Below are 12,684 nucleotides of genomic sequence, written 5' to 3'. Positions count from 1 at the left end.
CATCAACGCTTTTCCAAGATGCCTGGGCTCTGTCCCGGCCGGTGAGCTCGGTGAGTCTCGGTGAGCTTATCTTTGTGGGGTATCAAAATTTCCATCCCCCACCAAGCAGAAGTTGCAGATTCAACATCACACTCATACACCAACAAAATGGCGAAAAAGAAGGGTACGTCCTCTGTCCCCCCTCTGCACTCCAATCTAACATGTTCAGCACCCTCAATCCACTCCCGCGCCGCTCGTCGCGCAACGGACATCGACATCGACACCGACAAGTCTCTAAAAGAAGTCAAGCCTCCCCGCGATGCCACCCAACGTCCCTCCGTTCTAGCGGCGCACCACTCCGCTGGTATCACCAAGAAGGCCAAGCGCGGTCGCAAAGAGAAGATGTCTGCCAAGGCTAGGAAACGTCATGAGAAGGGCCTCGAGATGGCTGCTGCGGTTGTGGAGCGTACCAAGAGTAAGGTCGAGAAGAGTAAAGGTCGGGGGAGGAATATTCAGCAGAGAAGTAAAAATTGGGATGAGATTAACAAGGCTGCTGAAGAGGCTGATGGTGCGGAGAGTGCGGAGAGTGATGCCGAGGTGAAGGGGCGTGGAGTCGATATGGACGAGGATATGGATGTTGCGGACGAGACCTTGCCGTCTGCAGAGGTCACCACTCCTGCGGCGGTACCTCTACCCGCAGACGAGGATGGTGATGAGATTCTTTAGTTCTTGGGACTGGACTTTGGAGTTTGGTGTCTAAAATGGGCTCAATATCCGGGAGACGACAACCGGACTGATGACTTTCTTTATTCGGCTATAGACTTGACTGGCAGATACCCAGTAGATTATGTTACATCAAGCATTTACGCGTCCTTTTGAGCATCTGCGTCTTGTGATTCCTCTTCCACCTGTGGCTTTGCACGGGCCTGTTTTATGATTCCCTCGAGGTAAATCCTCATCGTCTTTCCAACCTCTCCATCTCTCGGCTTGTACTCTCTTGATCCTAGTTGCTCGACAAGCTTGTTCACCTTGGTGTAGACTTCCTCTGCAGTATCCTCAGACGTTCGTCTCTTCTGTCCCTTCTTCTTAAATCCAAGGATGAGTTCAACCTTCATTCCCTTGCTGAGGAATCCAACCAGCTGCTGTGTCTTGACCCCAAGGTCATGCTCACTGATGGCCCAGCTCATCTCAACTTCTTTGGTCTTGGGTGTGGTCTGTTTGGACAAACGGCGGCGTTGGATCAATTCACGCTGACGCTCGTATTCTTCTCTCTTGTTGACAATCTTGCAAATAGCATATTGAGTTGGCTTGTCCTTCTTTGGATCACCTGGGATGTAGGGTGTCACCATGCGAAGGGAGTCTGTCTCGGGCAGTCGACTCAAAACGGTTTTTGTGAGAAGAGGTCCATCGAACACACCATTATCGAGAACCATGATCTTTGGGTCCTTGATCTCGAAATCTTGGGGGAGACGATCGCGACCAGACTTTTCAAACTCCTCTTGGGTAGTGTATCGTCGATCGAAACCTCGGTCTTGGCCCTCATCAGCGAAAGGATCTGTCTCAATTTCATCTTCGCGTTTCTTCGATTTGCGGGCTCTTAATTGTGATGCGGAGAAGGAACGGTTCTGTATGGGTAGGGCTCGCGGAGGTTGGAACTGTCGTGTGAGGAGAGCTTCATGTTGGACAAAGACCCTGTAGAGGGCTCGACGGGAGCTTTGAAGGCATGCAAAGCTGTTCATTTTGGTGGAGCCTTGAAAGGAGTGTCTGTCGCGCCGTAAAAGAGTGTAGACAGTCGACAATGGCTTGTTGATGCAATGACTGATCTATCGTCTTCAATGGTGGGCGGTTGAGTTTGGCAGAAACGTCACTGTGGGGTTGCTGCCAACTCTGTCCAATCAGGTGCTCTTGAACCCTTTCAACGGCTGATTCAACACCAAGCTCCCGCTCTGGTGATGGATTTGTGTAATACGACTCAACTCCAGCCCGTCAGGGCACTTCACGATGGCTTCGTTTCATTTCGCCCGCCGTCCTGTGCGTACAACAGTATCTTTCCTCAAGGCCGCCTGTCTCGTACACCTTGGAATCACATACGGCTATACCATCAGCCCAGCTCAAGGCCCTTCAATGCTTCCAACATTCACAGTCGATGGTGATTGGATTCTATGTGATCACACGCGTCGATATGGTCGCGGTGTCTCTGTTGGTGACTTGGTTGTCTACCGCATCCCAATCTTCAACAATCAGTGGGGAGTGAAACGAGTAACAGGCATGCCAGGGGACTATGTCTCTGTTGGAACGCCAGGAGAGCAAGGAGAAGAGTTAATGATACAGGTACTTATTCCATCCTCGTCGCTAGCCATACTAACTTCTCAGATCCCCGAAGGGCATTGCTGGATTTCAGGAGACAATCTTCCAGCATCAAGAGATTCACGACATTTTGGCCCATTACCACTAGCTCTCATCTCTGGCACTACGATAGCCAAAATATTACCATGGAACGAACGTCAATGGATGAAAAATGGACTACAAAAGGCTGAAGAGCTAGACTAATCACGAGCAATCTAATGTAAATATGTATCATCTCTTATCTGGGTATAGGAACTTACACCTCTCGTCTAATTACATCTGCTCTCCCCAAATCAACTGCCCAGTAAGTGCTCTAGCGATATCTGCCACATGAATTCATCAAACAAAGAGAAAGAATACCATCCTTCAATGCAGCGCGTAGCCCTCTCGTACACCGTCAAACACCATTGTATAAGAACAATTCTTGAAAGCCCAGGACAGGCGATGCAATCCGTATAAAGAGATAACCCCTGAAAACCAAACATCATTCTTAGAATGTTACATGACGCCAAACACCATATCACCCAACACCCCATACGCTTCCGCTTTTGAGATGAATAGAGTCCACGAATGTAAGTTAGCCCTCGATGTGAGCCTTGGACATGCTCTGTCCCAAGAGTTCCAGGCAACGTTGAGCTAGGTTGACAACTTCACCCTCATCCTCATCCTCGAATTCATTGTCGGTTTCAATTTGTCGATTTGCAATGCTTCGAATGTGCTCGATGATGTCCTCTGCCTTTCCAATGAGGCCAATAAGAGTCTTGTCCTCGGATTCGAAGAGCTGGAGAAGGGTCCAGACGGCGATGTGCTGGAAGGTAGCATCCCCAGACTGCAGGAATCGGCAGAGGTATCCGTGAATTCCACCTTGGGGTTCGGTCCAGTTCTGTACAAAGATCGAGTAGTCACCAACTGCTTTTGTTAGCTTGTGTTTGAATGGCGGTGAAGTTGACTCACCTTTTGAGGAAAGGTTGCCTAGGGCAGCGGCACTGTTGCCTTGGACTTCAATGCTTGGCGAATGGGTAAGAGGAATGAGAACACCGCAGACTCCAAGGTTCAAGAGATGAGACTTGAGATCATCACTCAAGGCCAGAACGGCAATAGCAGCGGTCATCTCGGACTGGACAGTGATGGGCACATCAAGAACCAATTGCTTGCACTTTTGCACGGCACCGGCATCCAGGACAAGAGCTTTGTTTCGATCTGAACTGGCGGCAAGATTTCGAAGGGTCGAGATGGCATGGCACTGAATCTCTTCATTGTCGGTAGATCCAAGTAGGTCGACGAGTGGCTTGAGGAAGTTGGTTTCAATAATTGGTGACTCGTTCAGAGGATGGATAGAGATGTTTCGTATACAGGCGACAGCAGAAAGGATGAGCGGTAGATAAGAAGATTGGAGGAGTCGGAGAAGAGGGTGCAGCCCATTGGCGCGAACGATATCGAGCTGATACTTTTCGTCGGAAGCGAGATTGCGGAGGGCGAGGGCAGCTTGGCATTGAACCTTGGGTGAAGTCGAGTCCATGAGGTTGACAAGAGATTGGACCAATTTGGGTTCGCTTTGAGCCAGCTTTCGTCGATTGCTGGCATCAACGGCGATATTGCTGAGAGCTGTGGTGCAGTAGTATTGAACGTCGACATCGGGAGAGGAAAGAAGCTGAACAAGTACGGGAATAGCTCCAGCATTTACCAGTTGTTGCCGGTTCTCATCTACTTTTATTAGCATTGCCATTGCCATATAGACCAAACATACCAGAGTGTGTCATGTTTAGCAGAGCGCCAGTAGCATTCCGCTGAACCCGCATATCCCGAGACTTGGCCAACCTTGTCAGAGGACCCAGGGCTCCGGAGCGAGCAATCTTTGCTTTATTCTCCTCATGTGTAGCCAAGTTCGTGATACATCCCACAGCATTGCACTGGACTTCAACATTGGGGGACATCATCTGGCGGATTAGAGGTGTTAAACCACCGAGTTGCACAATGAGAACCTTGTTCTCGGCTACAATACGTCAGTGACTGCGAATGTTGGCTTCAGCGTACATACTGTCAACAGCCAGGTTTCCGAGTGCAGCACTGGCAGCTCGCTGAACTTCGATATCGGGGCTCTGGAGAAGGAATAGAATAGGTTCAAGGGTATCGCGGTCAACCTCTCGGACATCTACATTGTTAGACCAGTCGGAAGCTCGGGGCTCTTTCGTACCTCGTTCAGTAATCTCAGCAAAAGTCAAGCTAGCACTTCGTTGAAGATCTATGTTTTCCGAAAAGACCAAGGTGCTCAGAGCACGCAGAGGTTCGCCAGAGAAGAAGTCGGTCTCGCCGCGCTATCATAAAGTTAGTAACAATCCTAACAAGATGGAAGAGTATGTACATTTTCGAGATACTGGAGAAGGTCGGCTACAGCTTCTCGTTCGCTATCGGCGAGGACGGGTTCATACAAGCCATCGCGGGCTCGACCTATTGCTGTCAGATGTATACGACGACGGATAATAGCATGCATACCTCCGCAGCACGAGGAGCTGCAGATACCCATGGCAAACAAAAGCACAAAGGCTTGATGGAAGAAGTATGTTGAACGACGGTGAATGAAAGTCGGTCTCGATTTTGATGCAGTATCGGTCAAGGCTCGGTTGTTGACGAACGGTCATCCACTTGTCGGCAACGTCACAACAGGGATCCAGATTCGAATTATTATTATCGGGCTCGGTTGTCGGGTGAAAGAAGCTACAAAACAAAACCTCTATCGGGCAAGGTAAATGACTGACTACCACAGAAGCCAATCACTGGCACGAGACAGTGTCAAGATCGCGGTGTAGAAGGGAAAATTAGTTGGCGATTGCCCAGGTGAGAGATGAATCCGAGGGGGAGTTTATCCTAGCCTCACAGTTGGTTGGCGAGGGAAAGAATGGGGATTGAGACGCGCGCCAGGAAGAAGCAAGGTGAGCGCCGTAGGTCGGGTAGGACCTTCTACAGAGCTCAAACCTAAGCTGCCTGAGGTAAGTAAAGCGTGAGCTAAAGGCAAGAACGGATGAATTGGGGAAGCTACTTCCAGATACATTGGCGGCCACTATCTACACACGTCAGAAGAGGTAACTGCAGGGGATGTTGAGGTTCCCTGCAGAAGGTGACCTCACTTGAGGTCACCCGCCGAAGGTAGGGTCCGCCAGGGACGACGTGCGCTATTGTTTTGGAGGTCTAGTGCACGTTAGGTGCAGAGACAGCTGTTGCAGTGGACCGCCTCATTATGCTAGCGGTGTTGTGGAAGCTTGGACCGTTTATGGCTTTTATCCAGACATTTCAACGCCTCATTTTGGGATTGAATGATATGGTTTTGAAGATTTAATGGTTTGTGTAAGATTAGGCAAGATATCTGGCCATTGCGATAATTGGTACCTATTCAAGGTCAGCCTGTCCAGGAAAGTTGCTGCCTTCGACATTGCGTATACTGTCTTCGCTTGTCGCGTGGCATGTGATAGAGGCATTTCTTGACGTAAGATACAAATCCGAGGTCTACGTTATGCGACCTGATCGATACTCGATTTTGACGAGTTCTTCTTTCCAAAGATGGTAATTCTCATGTCACACAAACTATGCTGCCCATGTGCTTATCGTGTCATTGTTGGGTATCAATCTGGACAAACTTTGGCTGCAAGACATCTGCAGCAACTAACTACCCTGCACCACCACCTCGAAGCAGGTCATGGCGTCGTTGACGTATGAACAGGGATCAAGAGACTATTGGGTGTTTTCAACGACTGGCTATGATGGATGGGATTGTTGTGAACCGGACAAAGTTGTCCTGGACCCTTTATGTGGCTTTCATGCCTCTGCGGATGACTCGAATAGACGGTAAAGCTTGGAATGGATAGAGAATGCTGAGACATACGAGTTGCTAATCCTGGCTACATCGACCTCTGTTCTAAGCTCAACTGATCAACAAATGGGGATAAAGATTCTGAGATCGAGCGTTGACTTGCAATCTATCCTTCTACATAATGTCTCACCAATCCCTCAACCTGTCAATATCTCATTATCTCAATATCTCAGTCACAAACTTGCGGGATTTTGACAGTAGAGGAATACTCAGACCATGATAGAAGGCACCTCAAACAAACCAGACAGGCTATTGAATTAATCTGACCAATCCTAATTACCGGAGATGGAATCGTAAAACGGTCAATCTATGCCAAGACGCGAAGCTCATCGTCGATCCGCCATGACGTTCTGTCTGTCTCCGTCTCCGCCTGTGTAGTCCAGGGTCCGGTTAAGATCCAATGTTGGCCATAAGGTTAAGAAGTATGGAGTAGCGTATGCTGCACAGTAATATTATTGCTGGACTTTTGTTGGGCAGACTGTCTCGTAGGTGGTTCTCTTATCATTTATTACAAGTCCAAGGTGAGTAAACGGCCGACCGATTGCCGTGACTGATGTTTGCTCCTTTTTCCCTTTCACCCTCCAGCACATTCCCTTGCAAATTAATTTGCGCCTTTAATGATATGGAATTGTTCTCAACGCCATCGGAACATTTTTATTAACTCTTAGGCTGATGCTGTCTCTTTTCTTCTCGTTTAGCATACGCCTGTGATTTTCTCAGTGATGCGCTATACGTCAATATTTATCAGGACTTGACAACCTCACTTTCGATCTTCGACTCGAACCATCAAATCCCACCTAACAATTCGAATCGTATTGTGCAACAGTGATTATTTGCTTGGAATGGAGGGAAATCAAGAACCTGAACCCGCACGAGGGGATCCAGAAACAAAAGCACCAGCAGATATCAATCTACCAAGCGAACCTCAAGGAACGCAAGGTCAACTTGAAGTGACAGAGGCTCAAATTGAAGACCCAACGAAAGAAAACGTCAAATCATGGATCGAAGCCCAAAGCGAAACTCAACCACAACCTCCAACCGAACCCCCAACAGTTGAACAAGTTGACGATGCTGTCGGAGAGCTGCCCCGCGTTGAAAATACCCCCAGTACAGTACCTGGCGTGACTGGTACGACAGCTGGAAAAGCTTCGACCACATCTTCAGCTCCAGGCACAGACGCCCCAGGACAAGTACAAGAGTCAGCAGCCGAAGCCTCATTTGGAGGAGTTGGAGCTGTTTCTGGACCTGGTCCGGCTTTGATAACTCCACGCGGGCGGGCTGCATCAACCTCCACTGGCCCCTCCACTACAGCCGCCGGTCATGGCCATGTCCCTCAATTTGTCGCTCCGTCATCCTACCTCCGACGCAGGACTTCAATCCGAAGCCCAATGGCGCCCACCGAACCAAAGCCTCTAAGTCCTCTGGACAGAGATCAGTTACAGGGTCTGGTATGTTTATCTGTCTTGCATTGTCTGCCGTATCCGTCTGCCCGTACAACTTCCGACGTGGGGCACGCGCGCATCAAAGCCCGACGATATCGAGCGAAGCTAATCTAGACAGAATGCCATACGCGATTTCCTCAAAGTTCGCACCAGCTACGATGTTTTACCTCTATCATTCCGTCTCATCGTCCTCGATACCGATCTCCGCATCAAGAAGGCCATCAGCATTTTGACGCAGAACTGTGCGTCACCCGATACATGCAGATTCCAATGCTAACCTTGCCACAGCAATCGTATCGGCACCTCTATGGAACTCTAAAACCTCACGATTTGCCGGTATCCTTACGAGCACCGACTTTATCAATGTGATTCAATACTATTGCCAGTTCCCTGACGAGTTCAGCAAACTTGATCAGTTCCGATTGAGTAGCCTAAGAGGTTGTCGCTTCTCTCCAGGCAAGCATGACATCGCTGACCATATCAGACATCGAGAAAGCTATCGGCGCAAGACCCATCGAAACTGTATCGGTTCACCCTTCAAAGCCACTTTACGAAGCCTGTCGACGCATGCTCAAGACCCGCGCCAGACGAATTCCCCTGGTCGATGTCGATAGCGAGACCAACAAGGAAATGGTTGTTTCAGTCATCACCCAGTATCGTATCCTCAAGTTTATCGCCGTAAACAACGAACACAACACCGTCCTCTTGAAGAAAACGGTTCGCGACATTGGCCTCGGTACATATTCAGGCATCGCTACAGCCTCGATGGGCAGTTCCGTGCTTGAAGTTGTTCACCTGATGGTCAAACATAACATCAGCTGTGTCCCGATTATCGATTCTCACGGGCGAGTTCTAAACGTTTTCGAAGCGGTTGATGTCATCCCCTGCATCAAAAACGGTGCCTACGATGACTTGGATGGCTCTGTCGGAGAAGCGCTCTGCAAGAGATCCGACGAGAGCCCTGGTATTTACACATGCAGTGAAGGCGATCGCCTGGACTCCATTTTTGATACGGTCCGAAAGAGCAGGGTTCATCGTCTGATAGTAGTGGACGATGATAACAAGCTCAAGGGTATCATTTCGCTGTCCGACATTCTCAAATATGTGTTGCTCTACGGAGTGGAGGATACAAGCAACTGGGCTTGAGTATTGATGAGGTTATAATGATTGCATGCCGCTATGAATTAGGGAGCTCTCAGAGAGGCGCCGGATGGAGGCAGGCATAGAACAGGCGCAAGGGGAATTGACGGAAGGTTATGTGCATACAACCTTTCGCTATAGACCGTTGACAGGCCTGCATGCATGATACAGTACAGCTGTCTCTGAAGGATGACTTTGGTAGTGTCAGCGTTACAGTACAGCAATAGAGGCTTTGCGGCTTCGGGAACCGAGTGGCTGTGAATATTTGGTGGGATTGGTCAGGTCTCATTCGATACGACACGCGGATGACGGTCAAACTTGATGCTGCACTCTGACGACATTGGTGTTATCTATCCTATTTCAGTATTTATCAACCATTTCCCACTTTGGTTACTTTTTTGATGCTATTCATATCATGTGCACAAACACATTTGTACTTGTTCTTTGTCTTTGTGCCACTTGTTTTGCCCTGCTCTTCTCTCTGCCTGTCACTTGCAATCGCTGGCATCACTGAAAACTTCCCGCTTCACTTCGTCTGCGTTCCTTCCACTTTGACTTGTTCGTGGTCAGATCCTTCCGTCCTTTCGCAATGAAGTTTCCACTGTTTCAACATCCACGAATCTGTTGTGACACGTGAGAATTTTGATCGAACACCATCACACTCTACTTTTTGACTGCCTTTTGATATGATATCTTATTCGACGAATGACAGAATCTCAGCATTAATCACATCTACTTACCGAAAGGCTTTTGCCGATGGATCAGCATTTTCACCCAGCACCTCTGGGCCATTACTCTGCGCCAGAGACTGGTCCTCATCGACTGTTACCGTCCAGAAGTAGCTTGTCTCTTCAGGCTACGATACGGCATATAACAGACCAAGGACCTGTACATACAAGCAGAACATGGACGAGTAGTAGCGATCATAACATCCTAAGCGATACCGACGAATTGGACGATCGAGCCGCCTTTGTTCAGGAATACAACCGCCTAGCAAAAAAGGTGAGGGCCTTGAAAGAAGTAGAGACCAAGCTGACGATTTAGAATGGGGTGCGAATATTGGTGATTGACGATTTTGACTTTAGGCATACTGTAGGTTGTCGATGGTGTGTACTTGAACAATCACTGACAACCCAGGGAAACGGACTTGGTAGTCCTCGCAAGCAAGGATGGCTTTATCGAATCCTACGGTCCTCTTCCAATCATCCTACAGCAGATACACAACCAGCTCGCCAAGGACAACGTCATAAGCGAAGTGTCTCCGATTTCGCCCACAACTTGATACATCGTCGAGACCCCAAAATACTCGATCTGCAGTCGATGGTAAGAATATGTGGCAAGAGCATGCTCTACCTCCCACCTGAACACACACCCTCTGCCCTAATACTTCCAACTTGCATTCGAGCTACTGCGCATAACATCGCTCAGCATGTCACTACTCGAGGGATCTTCCGTATACCGGGGTCAATTAGAGTAGTCAACATGCTGTTCGATTACTACTGCTGTACCGACAATATCGACATCACAAACACTGTGCGATGCGCAAACCTGCCGATGCATGTGCAGGCTTCTGTCCATGATGTGGCGTCGACTTTCAAGCGCCTCCTTTCGGTAATACCCGGTGGGATACTTGGTTCTTTGGCACTCTTTGACGCTCTGGTCGCAATCCATTCGCAGCTACAGGGTGATCCAGAGTTCCCTCGCACCAAACAGACCAAGGTTCGGGCCCGACTCATCGCCTTGGCTATCGCAACGGTTCAATCTCAATTTCGGAGGGAGCTCATATGCGCTGTCTTTGGACTCTTGAGTCTGATTGGAAGAGTGGCAGAAATCACCCCCAGAGAAGATGAAGAAGGTCGATCACTACCCACAGGAGACCTCATGGGCTACAATGCACTCGGCATCGTCTTCGGACCTCTCCTCATAGGCGACTTGCTTGAACTCTATTCTATGAAGCTAGCCGCCCCAAAGGCAGGGTTGCTGGTGCTCCCATTGAGATCTCCAAGATCACGACAAGATCGGAATGGAAGAAAGACACTCGGCAATGAACTTGGGGTGTCTCCAACAATGGACAAAATTCTCATCGCCAATACCATCGCAGAAATGCTTATAGTCAATTGGAGAGATGTGGTCCGACAAATGAAATCGCTCGGCATGAATCGACCTCACCCACGATCAGTGAGTCCCCAAGACGATGCCAACGAGAATGGTTTTGTTATCAGGAAACCACAAGGTTGGGATCGGGAATGGCGAGGAAGTGAGGTGGGAGATCAGATCCCACGAGAAGACAGCCCAGAACCGCCTACACCTACCCTGGGCATATCTAAACAGCGGTCGCACAGTCGTGGAAGTTCAGCCTCAAAGAGACTTGCAGCCAGACCCAACATTGGTTGCTTAAGCCCAACTGTGGAAGAGAGTGTGCACGACGAGGATAAGAGCCAGAGATCAACACAAGCAGGGGAAGGCAGTAGCTATGTTCAAACGCCGCACAATTTGCAGAAGCCGACAGGTGCAGTTCACTTGGAAGACAGCAAGGATGCGCCGGCAAAGCATACACCGCAAAGCGAGAGTGTGAATATCGCTCCAACACCCACTCCACCCACAAGGACCAGAGGACCGATGCATCGAGATGGTTCTCATCTGTCTCAAGATGATGTGCCACCTCGGACGTCCTCAAAAAGAGGAACAAAGACAACCCCTATTCAACAAACCAGTGCCGAGGAACCTACAAGCCAGGGCAATTCAAGAGTCTCAACAATGGAGACCCCTTCAATTGAACGAAAGGGTGCCATTAGGAAGAAAGATCCTGGAAAAGGAAAAGCCCTAAAGCTGCATAGACGGTCACTTGCTGTTGAATGGACAAAACCTGCCAGGTCATCAGATACCTCCATGGACAGGCCAGTCTCAATCAGCCTGGAATTTTCATCCGAGAAGGAGGCCCTTGAAGCTGCACTAAAAGCACATTTCGAGGAACTCAGAGAGTTGGATTCGATGGACCAGCGCAAAAGTTCAGCCTCTACAAATGTTGATCAGAACTCGCAGATGTCAACTTTTGCCAACACTCCCAAGGTTTTACACTTCCCAATCGATAGACTAGAAGAGGACAGCGAGTACACTGTTCAAGGGGACAAATCAACACGAACGCAGGCATTACAAGAAGCCAACTCTGCCTCAACAACACCAAGACAATTTTATTCACCAATGCAGGTACCAGCAAGTATTGCAGGAGACAGCAGTTCCATGGGGCTGGCCTCCCCAAAAAGCCAGGTCGGGACATAGAAAGTCTCTTCTGGTGTACATGGGGAGCTGGATGAAGCGCAGGCTTTGCAGAGTCTTGAATACAGTGAGACACAAAAGCAAGCCAAGGGCATTGGCACTGAAACCCCTGAACGACGACACTCTCGAGTTGTGTCTTTGCCTGCTGAAACACCAAAGACTGAAAAGCAGCAGACTGCATCCTCTCCCTGGTTCTCTGTCCCAAAGAGAAAACCAAGGGCATTGACACGTCCAAGCTTGACACCAAAAGACAACCGAGGAGGCGTCAGAGCTATGGCTGCCAAGTTTGAAACCGCTCATTCAACCGAGACATCAACAAAACCCAGGAGTGCGAGCAAAACTCAAGATCTCATATTGCAATTTTCACAAGAGTCACCGACGAAGAGTATCCGGTCGACAAGATCCGTTTCAACTTTGGGACACAAACGGAATGTTTCGATTTCAAGCCAGGACCGGCGTTCTCGACCGTCAGCAATAAACACTGTTAGAGATGAGGCTCTTGACCAGAACTTGCGAACCTCGCTCAGAGAGGAGGCAGCAATGAGGGCAGTCGAGCTTCAACAAGCTGATAAAAGGCAAAAGCCAAGCTCCCATGAGCAGCCGGAAATGTTAGCTCAACGACAAACGATCCCTAGG

At 49.1% G+C, this 12,684-nt stretch overlaps 6 protein-coding genes across 11 annotated transcripts; 4 read left to right on the top strand and 2 right to left on the bottom strand.

Moving 5' to 3' along the window:
• Nucleotides 1–45: 45 nt before the first annotated feature.
• On the top strand, nt 46–1,807 carry FOIG_04826 (uncharacterized protein). The gene is made up of 2 exons (XM_031203150.1): nt 46–163; nt 209–1,807. The coding sequence occupies exons 1-2, from the start codon at nt 148–150 to the stop codon at nt 703–705; spliced, it is 513 nt and encodes a 170-aa protein (XP_031066729.1). The 5' UTR covers nt 46–147; the 3' UTR covers nt 706–1,807.
• Nucleotides 587–1,836, bottom strand: FOIG_04825 (translation initiation factor IF-3). The gene has a single exon (XM_031203149.1). The coding sequence runs from the start codon at nt 1,716–1,718 to the stop codon at nt 843–845; it is 876 nt and encodes a 291-aa protein (XP_031066728.1). The 5' UTR covers nt 1,719–1,836; the 3' UTR covers nt 587–842.
• Nucleotides 1,837–1,906: 70 nt separating this feature from the next.
• FOIG_04823 (vacuolar protein 8) lies at nt 1,907–5,424 on the bottom strand (the record flags this gene model as incomplete). 6 transcript variants are annotated; one of them, XM_031203146.1, is made up of 8 exons in its annotated part: nt 2,419–3,234; nt 3,280–4,029; nt 4,073–4,318; nt 4,364–4,477; nt 4,520–4,640; nt 4,688–4,773; nt 4,819–5,303; nt 5,363–5,388. In XM_031203146.1, the coding sequence occupies 7 exons, from the start codon at nt 4,847–4,849 to the stop codon at nt 2,903–2,905; spliced, it is 1,680 nt and encodes a 559-aa protein (XP_031066725.1). The 6 variants fall into 6 exon arrangements, with proteins under 6 accessions (XP_031066724.1, XP_031066723.1, XP_031066721.1 ...); XM_031203145.1 differs by having other exon boundaries at nt 1,907–3,234; nt 4,819–5,424; XM_031203144.1 differs by lacking the exon at nt 5,363–5,388 and having other exon boundaries at nt 1,915–3,234; nt 4,364–4,640; nt 4,819–4,849.
• Nucleotides 1,908–3,288, top strand: FOIG_04824 (uncharacterized protein). Its single transcript, XM_031203148.1, has 2 exons — nt 1,908–2,310; nt 2,353–3,288. Exons 1-2 carry the CDS (start codon nt 1,981–1,983, stop codon nt 2,527–2,529), a joined length of 507 nt encoding a protein of 168 aa, XP_031066727.1. The 5' UTR covers nt 1,908–1,980; the 3' UTR covers nt 2,530–3,288.
• A 1,608-nt stretch (nt 5,425–7,032) lies between the features above and the next one.
• On the top strand, nt 7,033–8,778 carry FOIG_04822 (uncharacterized protein; the record flags this gene model as incomplete). Its single annotated transcript, XM_031203141.1, has 4 exons — nt 7,033–7,638; nt 7,751–7,874; nt 7,921–8,070; nt 8,117–8,778. 4 exons carry the CDS (start codon nt 7,033–7,035, stop codon nt 8,776–8,778), a joined length of 1,542 nt encoding a protein of 513 aa, XP_031066720.1.
• Nucleotides 8,779–9,528: 750 nt separating this feature from the next.
• FOIG_04821 (uncharacterized protein) lies at nt 9,529–12,051 on the top strand (the record flags this gene model as incomplete). The annotated part of the gene is made up of 3 exons (XM_031203140.1): nt 9,529–9,774; nt 9,817–9,864; nt 9,910–12,051. The coding sequence occupies 3 exons, from the start codon at nt 9,529–9,531 to the stop codon at nt 12,049–12,051; spliced, it is 2,436 nt and encodes an 811-aa protein (XP_031066719.1).
• Nucleotides 12,052–12,684: the final 633 nt, after the last annotated feature.

The sequence above is a fragment of the Fusarium odoratissimum genome (assembly GCF_000260195.1).
Source record: "Fusarium odoratissimum NRRL 54006 unplaced genomic scaffold supercont1.6, whole genome shotgun sequence".
Taxonomy (NCBI): Eukaryota; Fungi; Ascomycota; class Sordariomycetes; order Hypocreales; family Nectriaceae; genus Fusarium; species Fusarium odoratissimum.
Note: the sequence above shows the minus strand (reverse complement) of the source record. Positions and strands in the feature narration are given on the sequence as shown.